General features: G+C 41.0%; 1 protein-coding gene and 1 long non-coding RNA gene across 10 annotated transcripts in view; one reads left to right on the top strand and one right to left on the bottom strand.

The window, feature by feature from the left end:
• ATXN7L1 (ataxin 7 like 1) overlaps positions 1-10,415 on the top strand; it is a 116,087-nt gene extending 105,672 nt beyond the window's left edge. For 7 of the 9 annotated variants that reach the window (XM_083843053.1, XM_083843050.1, XM_083843055.1 and 4 more), the window contains 2 exons: positions 3,826-3,900; positions 7,756-10,415. In XM_083843053.1, coding sequence (XP_083699179.1) covers positions 3,826-3,900; positions 7,756-7,797 — 117 coding nt within the window. In that variant the 3' untranslated portion in view covers positions 7,798-10,415. Of the gene's footprint in view, positions 1-3,825; positions 3,901-4,055 lie in introns of all 9 variants that reach the window. The other 2 variants (XM_083843051.1, XM_083843052.1) reach the window with 2 other exon arrangements.
• LOC310902185 lies at positions 8,077-13,283 on the bottom strand. Its single transcript, XR_014586542.1, has 2 exons — positions 12,089-13,283; positions 8,077-11,332 (listed from the first exon to the last, which is right to left on the bottom strand). It is a non-coding gene; the product is annotated as an uncharacterized lncRNA (long non-coding RNA).
• Between the last annotated feature and the right edge of the window lie 979 nt (positions 13,284-14,262).

Genomic DNA, 14,262 nt, shown 5'->3' with positions numbered 1-14,262 from the left:
GTTTTTTTTACTTTTTAAGGTATTTTAATCAGGATTTTTATTCAATCACTGAAGTAGCTATTTGTATTTTTGAAGTAAAACTGAATGTCCAGAACAGATAAATAAGTTTTAGGCACCAATTTCTGATCTTAATTCTCATCTCTCTGAAATAAATCGTATCTCATTTAAAGCAGGAAGATAAGAGTCAGCATTTCAGCTTTTCATTTTCCTGAACTTGTTGCTGACTCATCTTTTAACGTTAATGTGAGTCACCTCATTTGTTTTATGCAAAATGCTTACATCTACCTTTTCCTGTGGGGGAAATCTGAGACGCGTGACCTCAGATGCTGTTTCCTGTTTGAAACTGGGAGAATTAAGAAATTAAGCTCTTAACCAGATGACCTTTAATGGACATTTAGTTATCTTTTTTAGTGTGTGCGTGTTCAGAATATGGAAGTCAGTACAACAGATAAGGGTACAAACTCAGCCTTTGTTGTCACTAACAGTAGAGCTTTGACTTTTCTTTCATTGATGCTGTATAAGGATGGAATTATACGAATTAAATTTTGCTGGAAAAGCTGCCAATACTATCTTTAAAATGATGTACTGTTTAATTTTGCTATTACATGCAATGCTGTGCAGTGCATAGAAAACAAAGCTCGGTCCTGGCCTCTGAAAGACAGAAACAGAGAACAGAATACCTGAGAAATAGCGTATGAGGTACCTTAGGACAATTTTTGGTTGGTTTGTTTCTGAACTGTTGTGAAGCTCATTTCCTGAAGATGTTGTACGTAAAGTGGAACTCAGAACCGGAGCGGGTAACATCTTGGGCAAGGCAATTCACAGGTAATAGCAGACAGAAATGGGTGTGCAAGAAGGGAATGAGCAAACATCATTTGAGTAGTTCAGTAGTTCATGAAAAACTGCTATAGCAGACAGAATGAGGGTGTCAAAGAGATTAAATTGCCCCAAGATAGAGTATCTCAAATGGAAAGACAAAGTAAGTACAGATTGTTAGCTTGGTACAACTGTTGGTAATAGGAAATGGATTGTATCAACTTCTCATGTTACATAAACATATCTGTAGCTGCTGTGGTCTGAAGAAGCCCTACAGATACATGCAATATAAAGAGATATAAGGAGGTCCCAAGTTCAAATTCTGATTCTCTTAGTGATTGCATCTGTTCCTGTGGGACATTCCTGTTCCAGTGTGTGATGTGTTTCAGCACGTTGCATAGTAATGGAAGCAAATAAACCAGAAAGAATCAATCAGAGGTCTTCTCTGAATACATGTTAATGTGTGAGTAATTCACACTAATAACTTTTCCTTAAGGAAATGTTAAATATATGTAATGAGTGTGATGATATGCAGATTTTTAAACAGAATGTTTTTGCATACATATGGATATGTGCATACACATACAGATGTATAGATGTGTGTGTGTATATATATGTAGAAACCATCCCTTTCCTCTCATACTGCTGTCTTTGGAGCTACACCAGCAATCAAATATAGGAGGTAAAGTGAAGTTGATTGTGTTTTAGATGCCTGGCTCACAGCTGGTGACTTTGTGAGAAGGATACTGAATTGTGCTCTATACAAAATGGATTCTTCCTACTGATTATTTGTGCTATAAACAAATGACACTTGTATCCGCTTAAGTACATGCGTCTCATAATATCATGTCCTCTACGTGTGAATATTAAAACTCTAGAGAATACAATACTTGAAATCCCTTTTAAGCTCTGCTGTTTTGACTTGCTGTGTTCCAGAAATGCAGTCACAGTAAAAATTCCACAAAAAAACCCACAGTATTACTTAAAATCATACTCCTGTTCCCTGTTATAATAAGGCAAATCAAATTAAGAGAGTAAGAACACAGGAAGAAGCTCAAACGACTGGTGATAGGGTCTGGATTTTTTTTTGTATTCAAGTCTGGCCCAGACAGGCGGTAACTGAAAGCGTTAACTGTTTGGTTTTGCAGTGTACTGATAAAGAAAAAAAGAATCTGACTCCTGGCCTGACCCTAATGCTTTCAAAATGTTCCCATCGTTAAAGACCCAACACAACTGGCAATCTTTCTTTATTTTCACCGAGTGTTGTAGCTGTTCCGCCTGTCTGCATCACCCTTCAGTTGCGGAGCGCTGCCTTTCCAGCTCCGAGTTCAGAGGCGATGGTGAGGCAGCTCGACGCAGACCGCAGGGCTGCAGCTGTGCTGCTCCTCGCCTTGCGTTGTGCCGGGAGTCAATCCAATAGTTGTAGGAGCACGGAATGAAGGAAAGCCTGAGAGGCGCGTTGTGCTCCCTCTCGTGATTCTAGGATCCCAGCAAGTCGATTTCTCAGTGGCTATTTTTGTCATTCAGAAGATGGAGATATATTTGCATTTTGTTGTGCAAGAGTTTCATGAATGTTGCCATGGTGGATGTAGAGGAGAAAGGTTTGCCACGGCGTTCTGAATGGCTCGGAAAGATTTTACAAGGCTCTGCGTATCTTTGTCCAAGATTTGCATATTGAAGAAAAGCTTGATACAGCACAGTGCTGCCTGGAGAAGAACAGCTGTGACATGCAAAACAACAATCTGAGAGGGAGCAGGGTAGGCAGAGGCCTGCCCTTTTAATGTTTGTGTGCCATGGGAACTGCCTTCGGAACTGGCTGTAAATAAAAACATTAAACATTTATTCTGGATAGGATGTGAATAGAGAAAACTGAGAGTCTCTGTGAGAAAGGGCAGATATGTATACAGAGACAAAGGCTACTTTGCAGTATATACATGAAATGGCAAAATAAGAAATGGTGTTGCAGAAGGGAAGGAGAAAACGCTGATGCCGGTGAAAGCCCTGCCAGCCATTGTCTGAGTCCCACGTATCCAGTAGGAAACTCGCCGCTTCATTTCTCATTGCATTTAGAAGACAGGTCCTTGCTGCTTCTCCGTCAGCCGGTTAGAGCTGATGTTACCTGAAGTCCCTTGATCATGTGGGTAACTGTTCAGATCCAGTCCTCTGCCATTTTGTAACCAGGGGTCCGTGGTTAATTGTTACCAGCCTTGTAACCTGTGGAGAGTTGCTCCTTTGATCCAACAGCTCTCCCCTTTTGTATTGCAGCGATATCTGCCATATGTTTATGGGGCACTGCAGAAAACCTAAGGCAGACTGCTCTTACAGAGTGCCGTAACCTTTCGAGGATTGAAATACACAGATTGCATATCACAGTGTTTTAATGCAGTACTTTTAAAATCAATGTACACATACTGTTAAATGTGTACTCGTTCCCAAAGACATTCTCTGACCCAGTAAATATATACAACTGGAAAATTAAACCTCCAGAGGTTGATTCTACTGGTTAGTGTTTGCTTTATGGAGCAGTGATAAATGAAGACTCTCTATGGAAAAAAATGGAATAGCTTAGGGCATGCTACGGTGCTTGGCCAGTTGCATTAAACCTGAGAACCCCAAGCAGTGGGCAAGGTCCCAAGGGCAAGGGAGGAGTGACCCTGAGTGCTCTGTGCACTGGCTGAGCTGCACCAAGCGAGTTCAGTCACAGACGAGTGCTCCAGTCTAGAGAGGTGGGGTTTTACAACCTAAATTCCACCAGAAGCCATTTCTTACTGTTGTTTTCCTACCTGTAGTAGTATTTATGTGCCTTTTAAAATGTGCTTGTTTAAAATACAGTCTCTGAAAGGTAATTACAATTCTATCTGAAATTGTTGGGTTTTTTACAATAGCAAAATACCTGCGTTCCAAATGCAAAGCAATTAGTGCCACTTTATTCAGGAAAAGGAAGGCCATTACCAGCATCTGCGTTCCACTGACAAATACTCTCAATGCTGCTCAATTAATGTCTTTCAGATTGGAAAAAATAGCAGTGTAGCTTTGTCACAGTCCAGTCCTTCGAGTACATCAAACCCAGTACACAACAGACAAGTAAGTTGCTTTTAAAAAATTACACTTAAATAGTCTATAAATGGTTTTTGAAATATTTAATATTGTAAAACCTTAAAATACAGTTTCTTCGTAAATACAGTTCTTTATGGAAGCTTTCTTTCAGTGAACTAATAGATTTTTTTCCTCTCATTTAGGATGTTTTCCTCTGAGATTTATGAATAACAAGTTTTCTGCTTGTTTTTCACCACCTATGCTGTGGTTCAGGTTGGCTTATGCGATGCCCACTGGCTGTTGCTCTGGTGATACAAACTCAGCAGCAGCAGAATCTCTGTCTCCATGGGATCCAGCTAAGCCAACGTGTCTTTTCTATCCAACTTCCGCTGCTGAGCGAGGTGGCATGGCACAGTCCCCAAACTGGCACAGAAGAGCGAGCATTTAAAAATAGGCAAAAACTGAAAGCAGCAAGGGAAGGACAGAAACAGGACAGAGAAGACAGAAGGCTCGGCTGTTCAGAGAAAGTAATCTGAAAGCATAATCTGAATTCCTCCTAGAGTGTATGAAATCCTCAACACTCACGCCATGCCTGTTTATCACCGAGACTGCTGGTCAGATAATGGTAAATTCTGTAATTCGGCCCCTTTGTGAGTACAGGTGTTGGACCTGTCACCCAGCCCTCACCTGGCCAGAGGACTGATAGACTAATTAATTTTTTCATTGTGGCCCGTACTGTTTGACTCTCCAAGCTGGGTAATTTCTCAAGAATTCATTATCAAGATCCTTGGTGTGAAAAAGGTTTCCACCTCACCAAGTTGTAGTCACAAGTAAACAAAAATTCCAGCAGATCTTTGTGTGACCAGTCAGTATTAGAATCCCGTTACGTGGTCTGGCACAGTAGTTACTCCAAATGGCTGTGCTACTTAGTTTCTGCTATGTAGATGCAGCCAAAGAATTGTGGCTATTGTAGTGAAGAAAACCCACAACTATCTCATCATTAAAGCATATTCTGAGTCACTCGCATCCCGAAATGAACTGTCAAATGGTAAAACAACCCCCTTGGTACTGAATGCAAAGAAGTGTACGTAGGCCAGAACTACGCTGAAGGGAAATAAGTGGAAAGTTTCTTCGTAGCGAAGCACTTGTAGGGGCTGGCATTTTGCTGTGTCAGACACTGCCATCCGACTGCCAGTGACAAACGTGATAAGGCTCTTCTGAAGTGTAAAACTTGCTGCTTTAACCTCCTCCTCCTGTCTGACATAAAATGCACGCTACCAGAGGAGCAAAGCTTGTTGGGATCTGTTGCCTAGATCCCATGGGGAAAACCTAGCAGGACAAGAAATCAATTTTGTGGCAGCCGTATATAAATAGAGGCTATTGCTGAGCTTTTCAGCTGCCTGTTTCCATGACTTTATCAAAACCAGAAGTGTTTGCTTGTTCTAAGCCCCACAGACTCTTGATTGTTAAAAATACATTTCTGTCAATTTAGTAACTGAGTATGGAGTTCAGGATAGAAATACAAAAGAAAATGAAGATGTATATTAAGCTTTATGGAACATTTTGTTGCTTGTTTGTAGGTTTTTTTGTGTGTTAACTCTGACACGGGATTTTAGTGTTTGGAACCATGAATAATGACTACCTAGCTAAGATATGCTTGCCACTGTCAAAATCAATCTGAGATGCTTTGCTGACAGCTTTCATCTCCAGTCTGGCAACTGAATAGTCTCTAAACAAACTCTTAGTCCTAAGACGTGCTGTAATATCCCTTTATAAAGGTGTTATTAATTAGGTATCAATAAGTGGATCTCCAAGTGTATGCCGTGGCAGTCAGGTTATTACTGGGGGATCCTGAGCTCTCTTGCTCTTAATATTAGTATTGTTATAACCGTGAGAGGGAGTCCAAGGCAAGGCTCTAGGCAGAGGTGATGTATGTTACCACTCTGGGTTTTACAGTTGGAAAAAACAGGCAAGTTTTCATGAATACAAGCCTGAAAAGCAGAATTGGAACAATTCAGTTTGAAATAGAATTGCAGCCATCAAGCTAAATACGAGTATAGAGCAGCTCCTCTGGACTTCCTCCACTGCGTTAATTGGTCAGGCAATTTGTCAGAGTTGTCTGCTGGAGCAGAGCGGGGAGTTAGGAGGGAGGAAGGCTGCTGTTTCTCAAGAGAAGGGAGAGTGACTATGTGAAAATGAAGCGTTCAGAAAATTGCAGCAGGCCCTAAAACCAGTCTCCTTTGAACCTGTGATTGCCGGTGTGCCGTCATGCTAGGAAAATTGGCTTCCTCGCTCAGCTTCTGGAGGTGTCCAGTCAAAGCTGAGAGGACGTGGTAGTGCTGTGAAAGCCAGCTGCCACCAGTAACCAGGGCTTTTCCATTACTGCTGAGATGTTGTTGCAGGCTAACGCCGGTGGGCAGCTCAGCCCCGTGCAGCCACTTGCCTGCTCTCCCTCAGTGACGTGGGGGAGAGAATTGGAAGGGTAAGAAGTGAGAAAACTTGGGGGTTGATATTAAGACAGTTGAATAGGTAAACCAAAAGCTGCACACACAAGCAAAGCAAGATAAGAATTCATTCCCTGCATCCCATCAGCAGAGGGATGCCCAGCCATTCCCAGGAAGGCAGCCCTCATCATGCATAACAATTGCTTGGGAAGACAAGTGCCATAATAAGTGTCCTGCCGTCCTCCTCCTCCCGGGTTTTATTGCCGCTCGTGACGCCACATGGTGTGGCATAACCCTGCGGTTGGTCAGGGGCAGCTGGCCTGGCTGGGTCCCCTGCCACGTTCTTGTGCACCCCCAAGCTATGTGCTGGCCAGGCAGCGTGGGAAGCAGGAAGGGCTCTGCTGTGTGAGCGCTGCTTGGTGACAGCTGGAACATCGCTGTGTTGTCAGCACTGCTTTCCTTACAAATCCAAAGCACAGCACCGTACAAGCCAGTATGAGGAAAGTGAGCTCTTTCCTGGGCAAAACCAGTATGGAGAGAAAGGTGCCCGTGGTTCTTCTGATTTCACAAGAGGAGTTTGTTTTGGTCATTTACTCCGTTTGCTGAGGCACATTATATTCTCAGGTGTTCCTGCCTAGGACTGGCAGACTGTGATGATAACTGTGGTGGGCCACTTCGCTGTCCCCCTTGACATTAAACTCAACTTAAACTCAGACAAGTTGCTCTCAATTCACATCCAATGTGAACCTTGCTACATCTATTTGAGACCTGAGCAAGGGCCTGTATACATAAAAGCATGTCTGTTTTTCCAACTGTTGTTGCTTTAATTAAAAAACACACTACTTTTCATTACAAAATCTACTTGTGTATTAAAAAGCATTAATGGAACGATAGTTTTACAATCAAATGTTGTGCCTGTTTATGCAAACTATGTATCAAAAGCTTGTTTTCTCCAGACTTTAAACCTTGTTTAAACCTTGCTGTAGGTTGATAACTAATCAAATGTTTTTTTCTTCGTAGTGCTTTTAGGTGCCTTCATGTGTTAATACTTCAAGACCTCAGTATGCGGTGGTTTTTAAATACTGAGTAACTAGATCTTTTTATTAAGGGAAAGTGACAACGTGTGTGCTGTATGGGGTTTCATCATGCATGAAAACACGCTGTGCAGGGAAAAAGATCCTTCAAAGTTGTTTAATTGCTGCTCTCTATTTCTAATGCTAAATTCAATCAATGAACATAAGGTTCACCAAAGCTTAGTAAAATCAGATAGTCCCAAAAGGAAATAGTGAGTTTATTCAAAGCAGGTCCTTTTCTTAAAGGTCTTAATGTAATCAGTAAGTAGGGACGGACTTGAAATAGATTCATGGTTTGAGTTCTCTCTCAGATGCAGACGTTGTTAAAGTATTATGGACTGAAAGACATTTTCTGATTCTGAACCTGGCTCTGGTTTTTCTTTTAGAAGACATCAAACCGGACTGGTAGAATAAGGACTCTTCCATAACAAGGAAAAGGAACCAGCCTATAATCTCTAGCTCTCAGCAGCCCTACTCCACAGGGTTTTTCTTTTCTATGTCCTGCAGATGGATTTAACCTTTTATGAATTTGTGGTTTTAAAGAGAATCAAATTTACAGAAAACTGTAATAGTGATTTGTTTAGTTTTTCACTTGTATTTGCCACTGATCTGTGCGTTCTGCTTGGTTATGTTTCATGCCTTTTGAAGCTGTTGGCGTTGCAATGCTCCCTTTGTTTCCTTACCAGAATACAGTGGACATTCCAAAAAAAAAAAAAAGGAAAAAAAAAAAACAGATCATGATCTGAATTTATTTAAAGGACCTCCAAATTTTTTCATTCAATAAAAATTACAGTAATTCTGTATTTAAGCTTGTCCTATGGATAAATATTGAGTGCATTTCTTAGTAATTTGCAAACAGCTGGGGCACTGCAACTTTAGGGACTAATCCTGACTGGTGCTCTTCTACCTACAGCATTTAATGATTTCAGTGGGAATTCCGAGTGTTCAGCATCTTCCAGGATCAGGCTCTTAAGGAATCTATACTTCAATCAATGCATAGAGGATTTTTGCACCAAACTGTGGTTAATGTTATCCGAGGCTCAACACGCGAAACCCCCCTGTCGTGGTGGAGTTCTCGACCCTTAAGATCCCAGTACTTGATAACTTCGGTAAACAGTTTGGCTTTGCAAGGACGGGCGTTGAGCAGATTGGCTTGCATTAATAGAATTGCACTGACAGTGTTTCTTATAGGATTACTGAATAATTTTTTAATAAAATATAGATTTTATAATCAGGAAGCCAATACTAGGTACTGGAACAATAGTACAGAGGAGTTAATTTTTATTTCTACAGTGTTAAAAGTGCACTTATATGCTGGTTTATTTACATCTGGGGGAAAGGCGAGAGACTGCAAATAGGGAGATTATTACTACTTTCTTTTTTAAAAAAAGAAGGCTTAAGGCAAATTTTAAGACTAAAATGTTTAAGCAATTATAAGCAAGGCTAGACCCTTTGAAAAAAGTTTAGAAATATTCTTAAAATAAATTTTTATAGTGTTAATTTTGTAATAATTTATGTTTTGCTATACTTCAGAGCTAACTGACCGTATAGTTTCAGAAACAGTATGAAACTTAGGAAAGTTTAAGCAATGTTTATATTTTTGAAATGTTCTTTGAATTATGTTTTTATTGTACATTTCTTCAGACTGAAAAATGTGTACATATCTTTGTTATTTTTGCACAATTTTTGTCTTGTTCAGTTTTAGGAGCAGTACTATGTTGATTTTTTTAATTTATTTTGAGTTTTAAAACTGCAGGAGTTTAAAAATCTCAGTAACAAAGTCATCCTCTGTAATCGACGAAATGCTATTTCTAGTTGTTGAGGGAAAACGGTGGTTGTGAGATTCAGTGGTTGCTTCTGAGAACTAATGCTAATCAGTGACTGAAGGAGCGATTTCGTAGTTTTAGGAAGCTTTAGCTCTTTCCATGCATCTTTTAATTGGAAAGCTGGAATATGGAGCCTGTCCTTTGAATGCTGCTTTATTTTTTTGTGTCAACTGGCTTACACCTGACAGCATTTCAGGAACGTTCAGCACCAAGTAAAATCCCACAGCCTTTCATCATCAAAGAATCATTATTTAATTACAAGTGTCAAAAAATTCAGCCTGAAAAGCGAAATGGAAGTAAACATTTGAATAAATGGATATAAACTGGACCAGCCTATAATGCATTATTAGTGTAGCATTCACTCGGTAGTTCTTTTTCTTCCCCATTTGCCTGAAAATCTTGTGATTTGTTTCCAGCAATAGAGGCTCAGAAGCTTTGGTTGTTACACATACGCAATGCATAGGCCCGTCAGCCATAAAAAGCGACTTGGATAACTTGTATGCCTTCTTTTGTATCGATGTAACAATTGTAAATAGTGCTGATCGACCTTTGTAGAGAATAGTTTATACAGCATATTCTATTATTGCTGATTCTCAGTGAACTATTGTTTTAAAAAAAAAGAAGAAAAAAAGAAATTTTTCTATTTACACCTTATATTTTGTTATGCTGTTGACCCATGGCACTTTAACAAAACTCTGTGGGTTTTGCATAGCTGGTCAGTCATGGGGTATATTAAATAACTGTTGTTGCACAGAAATGAATTTGCACCTGCTATATTGTGCTTTCCTACTACAGATTTTAGAACCTTTTCCAGAAGACTTTTGAAGAAAGCATGTCCAATCATTCTAAGAAAAAAAAATGCCATACTTGTACAGCCAATTTCTTTTCTACAATCCATATTTTGTAACACTAAGTATTTTCATTCTTTGTCCTGCACCTTTATGTATTAGCAGTATCAAATAGAATTCATTCCATGCTTGTGATAATTGTAAGCAGAATAAATGTCTAAAGTAGGTGTAAATAGTAAATTCTATGGCTTACAGTTTAAAAAAGGAAAAACAGAACAAACATGTATCTGATTGATACTGCCATGGTTCAACACCGGGCCTGGAGATATTCTCTAGTGAGCGATTGTATTTTTTTTTTGCTTTATTATTATTATTTTTTTTTTGTAACATGGCTTTGTAAATAAAATAATTTATATGTTTGTAAGAAACAAATGGGTTTTGTCATTATTTATCTTGGCAAAGCGAAAGGGGTATGTATTGCAAGACTGCCCTTTTTCTTCCCAGAGACTGAAACAGCGTGTGCAGCAGCCAGCTCTGAGAATTCCTAGTTCACAAGGTCTGCCCAGTCCCCTGTACAGGGCTGAATTGCTCTAGGATTGGTTTTGGCATTCGTGTCTAAAATATCTCTGTATGTGTGATGATCAGCCACTGAGGTCTTTGTTCTGATCAATCGTTTTAAAATTCCTTTGCTTAGCTGATTGCATTTTCTTACTCTTTTCAGTGTAAGAACTTTGCCAGAGCTGCTAGATGTGGGATTCGGACTTCAATGGGCAGTGTAAAAATAAAACCAGTCTTTTTGTTTTTATCATTAATTCTAAAAATGCAACTTTTATCTCTAGGCATTAAGATTCTTGTTCTGTGTAAAAGCCCATTCCAATTACAGATCAGATATGACTGAAATTGTTCATTGACTTGTCAGCTCTGCAGAGAGAGAGGATTGCAGGTTTTTCTCTCAAAGCAAACCTCTTCTGCAGGTCTGGAGAAGATGTACGCTTTATGTTTCTTTTATGAAGTACCTGGAAACTCAGTCTTGGAGGTACTGTAGGGAAGAGACACAATTATGGATGATCTTTAAAGCAAGAAATTGAACTGCTAAATGTTTTGGGTTTGGGGGGGTGGAGGGGGGCATGTGTTATGCATACACTCAGAGGAGATAGAAAGCTGTCCTGCAGTACAGGAAACAGAAATAGGAAGAAAATTTTACCTTCTAGGTGAACAGCTTTTCCTGTAATGTATTGCATGATCTTGCATGTGGCAAAAGCTGATTTTAAACTTCCTTTTAGCTGCCCCCAGTGTGTGTCTGAGCTGCTCGTATTTTGATTTTTTTTGAATTTATCATTTTCGGTACGCTGTAGAGAAACCAGGCGTCATTTAGTAACAGTAGATACTGAAGTTTCATCTGACAGGGAGTGGTCCCCACGCTGGAGAGACGCGTTCTGTTCACAAGATGATTTGATATTTCTTGCAGCCATTAGAAATGAAGGCTATAACCGAGCAAATGGAATATTGCAGCCGTTAGTTACTAGTTGCTCACCATCATCATCCATGGCCAGCAGTGGTCAAGGACCACTAAAATTATTTCCCAAACGTGACCGAGTCGTTTATTAGCACTTGCAGCTTTGTTGCACTGGCTCACAAGCTGTTCTCTGTTTGGAGTTGGTTCCCCACACCCCTTTTTTGGTTATGCAACAAGTGTTTTGCTTGCAGCAGCACTCTCTTGTATTATCTAACGTGCTTTAAATGCCACCAGTTTCAGAGGTAAGCAGATCACTGAATAAGTTTTGTTACTCATTGCACTCCAGTTCTTATGCTTCTGTTTTTACCAGAGAAATATTGATTTTAGAAGACAGTCATTGCTGTCTGCTAACTGGTATCTGTTTTACTCATCCAAATCTGTCAGAATTCACAATCGGAAGCCAAGCCAAGTACCGATTCCAGAAATACTTGGAGGCGATTCATACAACACAGACTTTTTGAACATAGTGTTTGTTTCATGCAATTTTTAATGCTGTGTTTCCTCTCGAATACCTCTTGAAAGCTACTACTCCAACCAGGTACAGACCTCTTTTAAAACCTAATTTCCTAAGCTGAAGATAAACTGATACCTTAGCAGCGGGTCCTCGTTTGCCCTTCAACCATAGAAGCCGTGGTAGATGGTGAGCGTGCTCTCGTTTCAGTTTAAAATCCGTCACCAGTGACATGGGCTGGATTGCTTTGTGCATGAGTGTTTTTGTTTATTCTGCTGGCCTGCAGAAATACGAACATCGAGTCTGCATTCAGCTGTCCCCACAGAAGGGAAGCTTTCAGGAAACATCTCCTTTTTAAGGGAAGCTTGCCAGAAATGGATCAGGAGAGATTGACTTTGAGGGTAAAGACAACAGGAGGGATTCCAGGTGGTGCAGAATGTTCAGCAGCCCCTTTGCCGTTTCCCCAGACCTGAAAGATTTGGCTCTGAAGTTCAAGCTAGGTTTGGTTAATGTGGAGCACTTAACAAGGTTAATGTGACATCACATGAGACCAGTTTTTCTGAGAAGCTGCTTGGCATGAACAAAGTATATTTACAGAACTCTACAGGTAAAAAAAACTGTTGGTGTAAATATAATAAATGGCCTGAGGAATAACCCTGCAAGTCCCAGGGCTGTAGCACTCTGTTTCCAGCCTGGCCTCTACCAAGCCAGAGGAAGGAATGGTGACAAAGCATCGCTGCAGAAGAGAAACCATCATCCTTCCCAGTGTTTTGGTGTGCTGTGTCACACGAGAGCTCACAGGTCGCTTGAAAAGGATTGCTCAGGCTCAGCTCTTCAGCCTTCCCTGCCACCGATGCAGAATGTATAGGCCCATAGTCATCGGTGTTAAGAACCTCTCAGCATTTGCACAAAACTTGCCCTTCGGGTCAGCTCCACCCTTAAATTGCAGCTATTTGCTTTCACTTTCCTTCAGTTCTCTTATTTTGACCCATAGTCAATTGTTTGGTTGTTTTGTTGTTGTTATTTTTGTTTTGCTTTTTTTATTTGTTTGTTTGTGACCTTGCCTAGAGTTACTCCTTCCTTGTTAATCCCTTTAGGGTTTGTATTTGGACCTTACAGCCTGAGCAGTAACACCAACGCACCAGGCTTCCTTCTTCGTTATTGAGGAGACACCAAGAAGATGCAGAGAGCTGGTTTTCACTCGTGTTGTTTTGCAGAGTGCATCCAAGGCCCGTACAGCTTCACGCTCTGAGCATAGACACTTCCCAAGGGAAATGCTGCACTGGAGCAGGATGCTGGGCTACAGCCCTCCTGTCCTGTGATCCAAATGTGAAGGAAGGAAGGTGAAGGAAATGTGAAGGAAGTCCTCTCTCAGGGACTCACCAAGTAGGGTCATTTTTGAAGAAATGCACCACAGGACCTCCTTAGGGCATTTTCCTAATACCAAACCCTCTTCATTGCCTGGTCTGTGTTATTCATTAACCAACTTTTTCTCCCACTCAGAGCTGGTAACACCCAAGGCCATCTCATTCTACTTTTCACGCTAATAATATATCTTTCTTGGGTAAATATTCCATTAGATTTTTTTTTTCTCCTAAGCCTCTCCCTAGAGACATATTGTAGCATTTCAATAAATTTACCTGCTTTGTACCTGGGACAGCATAGGGTAAGGCAGAGAAACTATTGTCTACGCTAACCAGTCTGAACATCTTTACTCAGAAGGTTGCTAATTGTGTAACAAACCAGAAGGCATTATTTTATAAAACTACCATCCCACTACTAAGGAAGGTGTGGGGAGCTGGGGGTCGGCCTCTTCTCACAGGTAACCAGTGACAGGACTAGAGGGAATGGCCTCAAGTTGTGCCAGGGGAGGTTCAGGCTGGAAATGAGGAGACATTTCTTCTCAGAAAGAGCAGTCAGGCACTGGAACGGGTTGCCCAGGGAGGTGGTGGAGTCACCGTCCCTGGGGGTGTTCAAGGAGAGGTGGGACTTGGTGCTTAGGGGCAGAAAAAAAAGTGGACAAGCTCAACGCGAGTCAGTAATGGGCCCCAGCAGTGCTGAAAGCCAACCCCACACCGGGCCACATGAGTGAGAATGCGGGCAGGGGGTTGGGAACAGAGTGTCTCCTGCTACGGCACTTGTGAGACTCCGTCTGCAGAGCTGCCTCCAGGTTGGGCCTCCACAGCACAAAATGCAGTGTGCGTGCCGAGGTGAGCCCAGTGGAGCGCTACCAAGATGATCAGTAGCTGGAGCATGTGACGGAGATGCTGAAAAATGATTTGTTCAGTTCTAAGGTAAGATTAAGAGGGGGA

The sequence above is a fragment of the Anser anser genome, assembly GCF_964211835.1.
Source record: "Anser anser genome assembly, chromosome: 1".
NCBI lineage: Eukaryota > Metazoa > Chordata > Aves > Anseriformes > Anatidae > Anser > Anser anser.
This window is presented reverse-complemented; position numbering and strand designations above follow the sequence as displayed.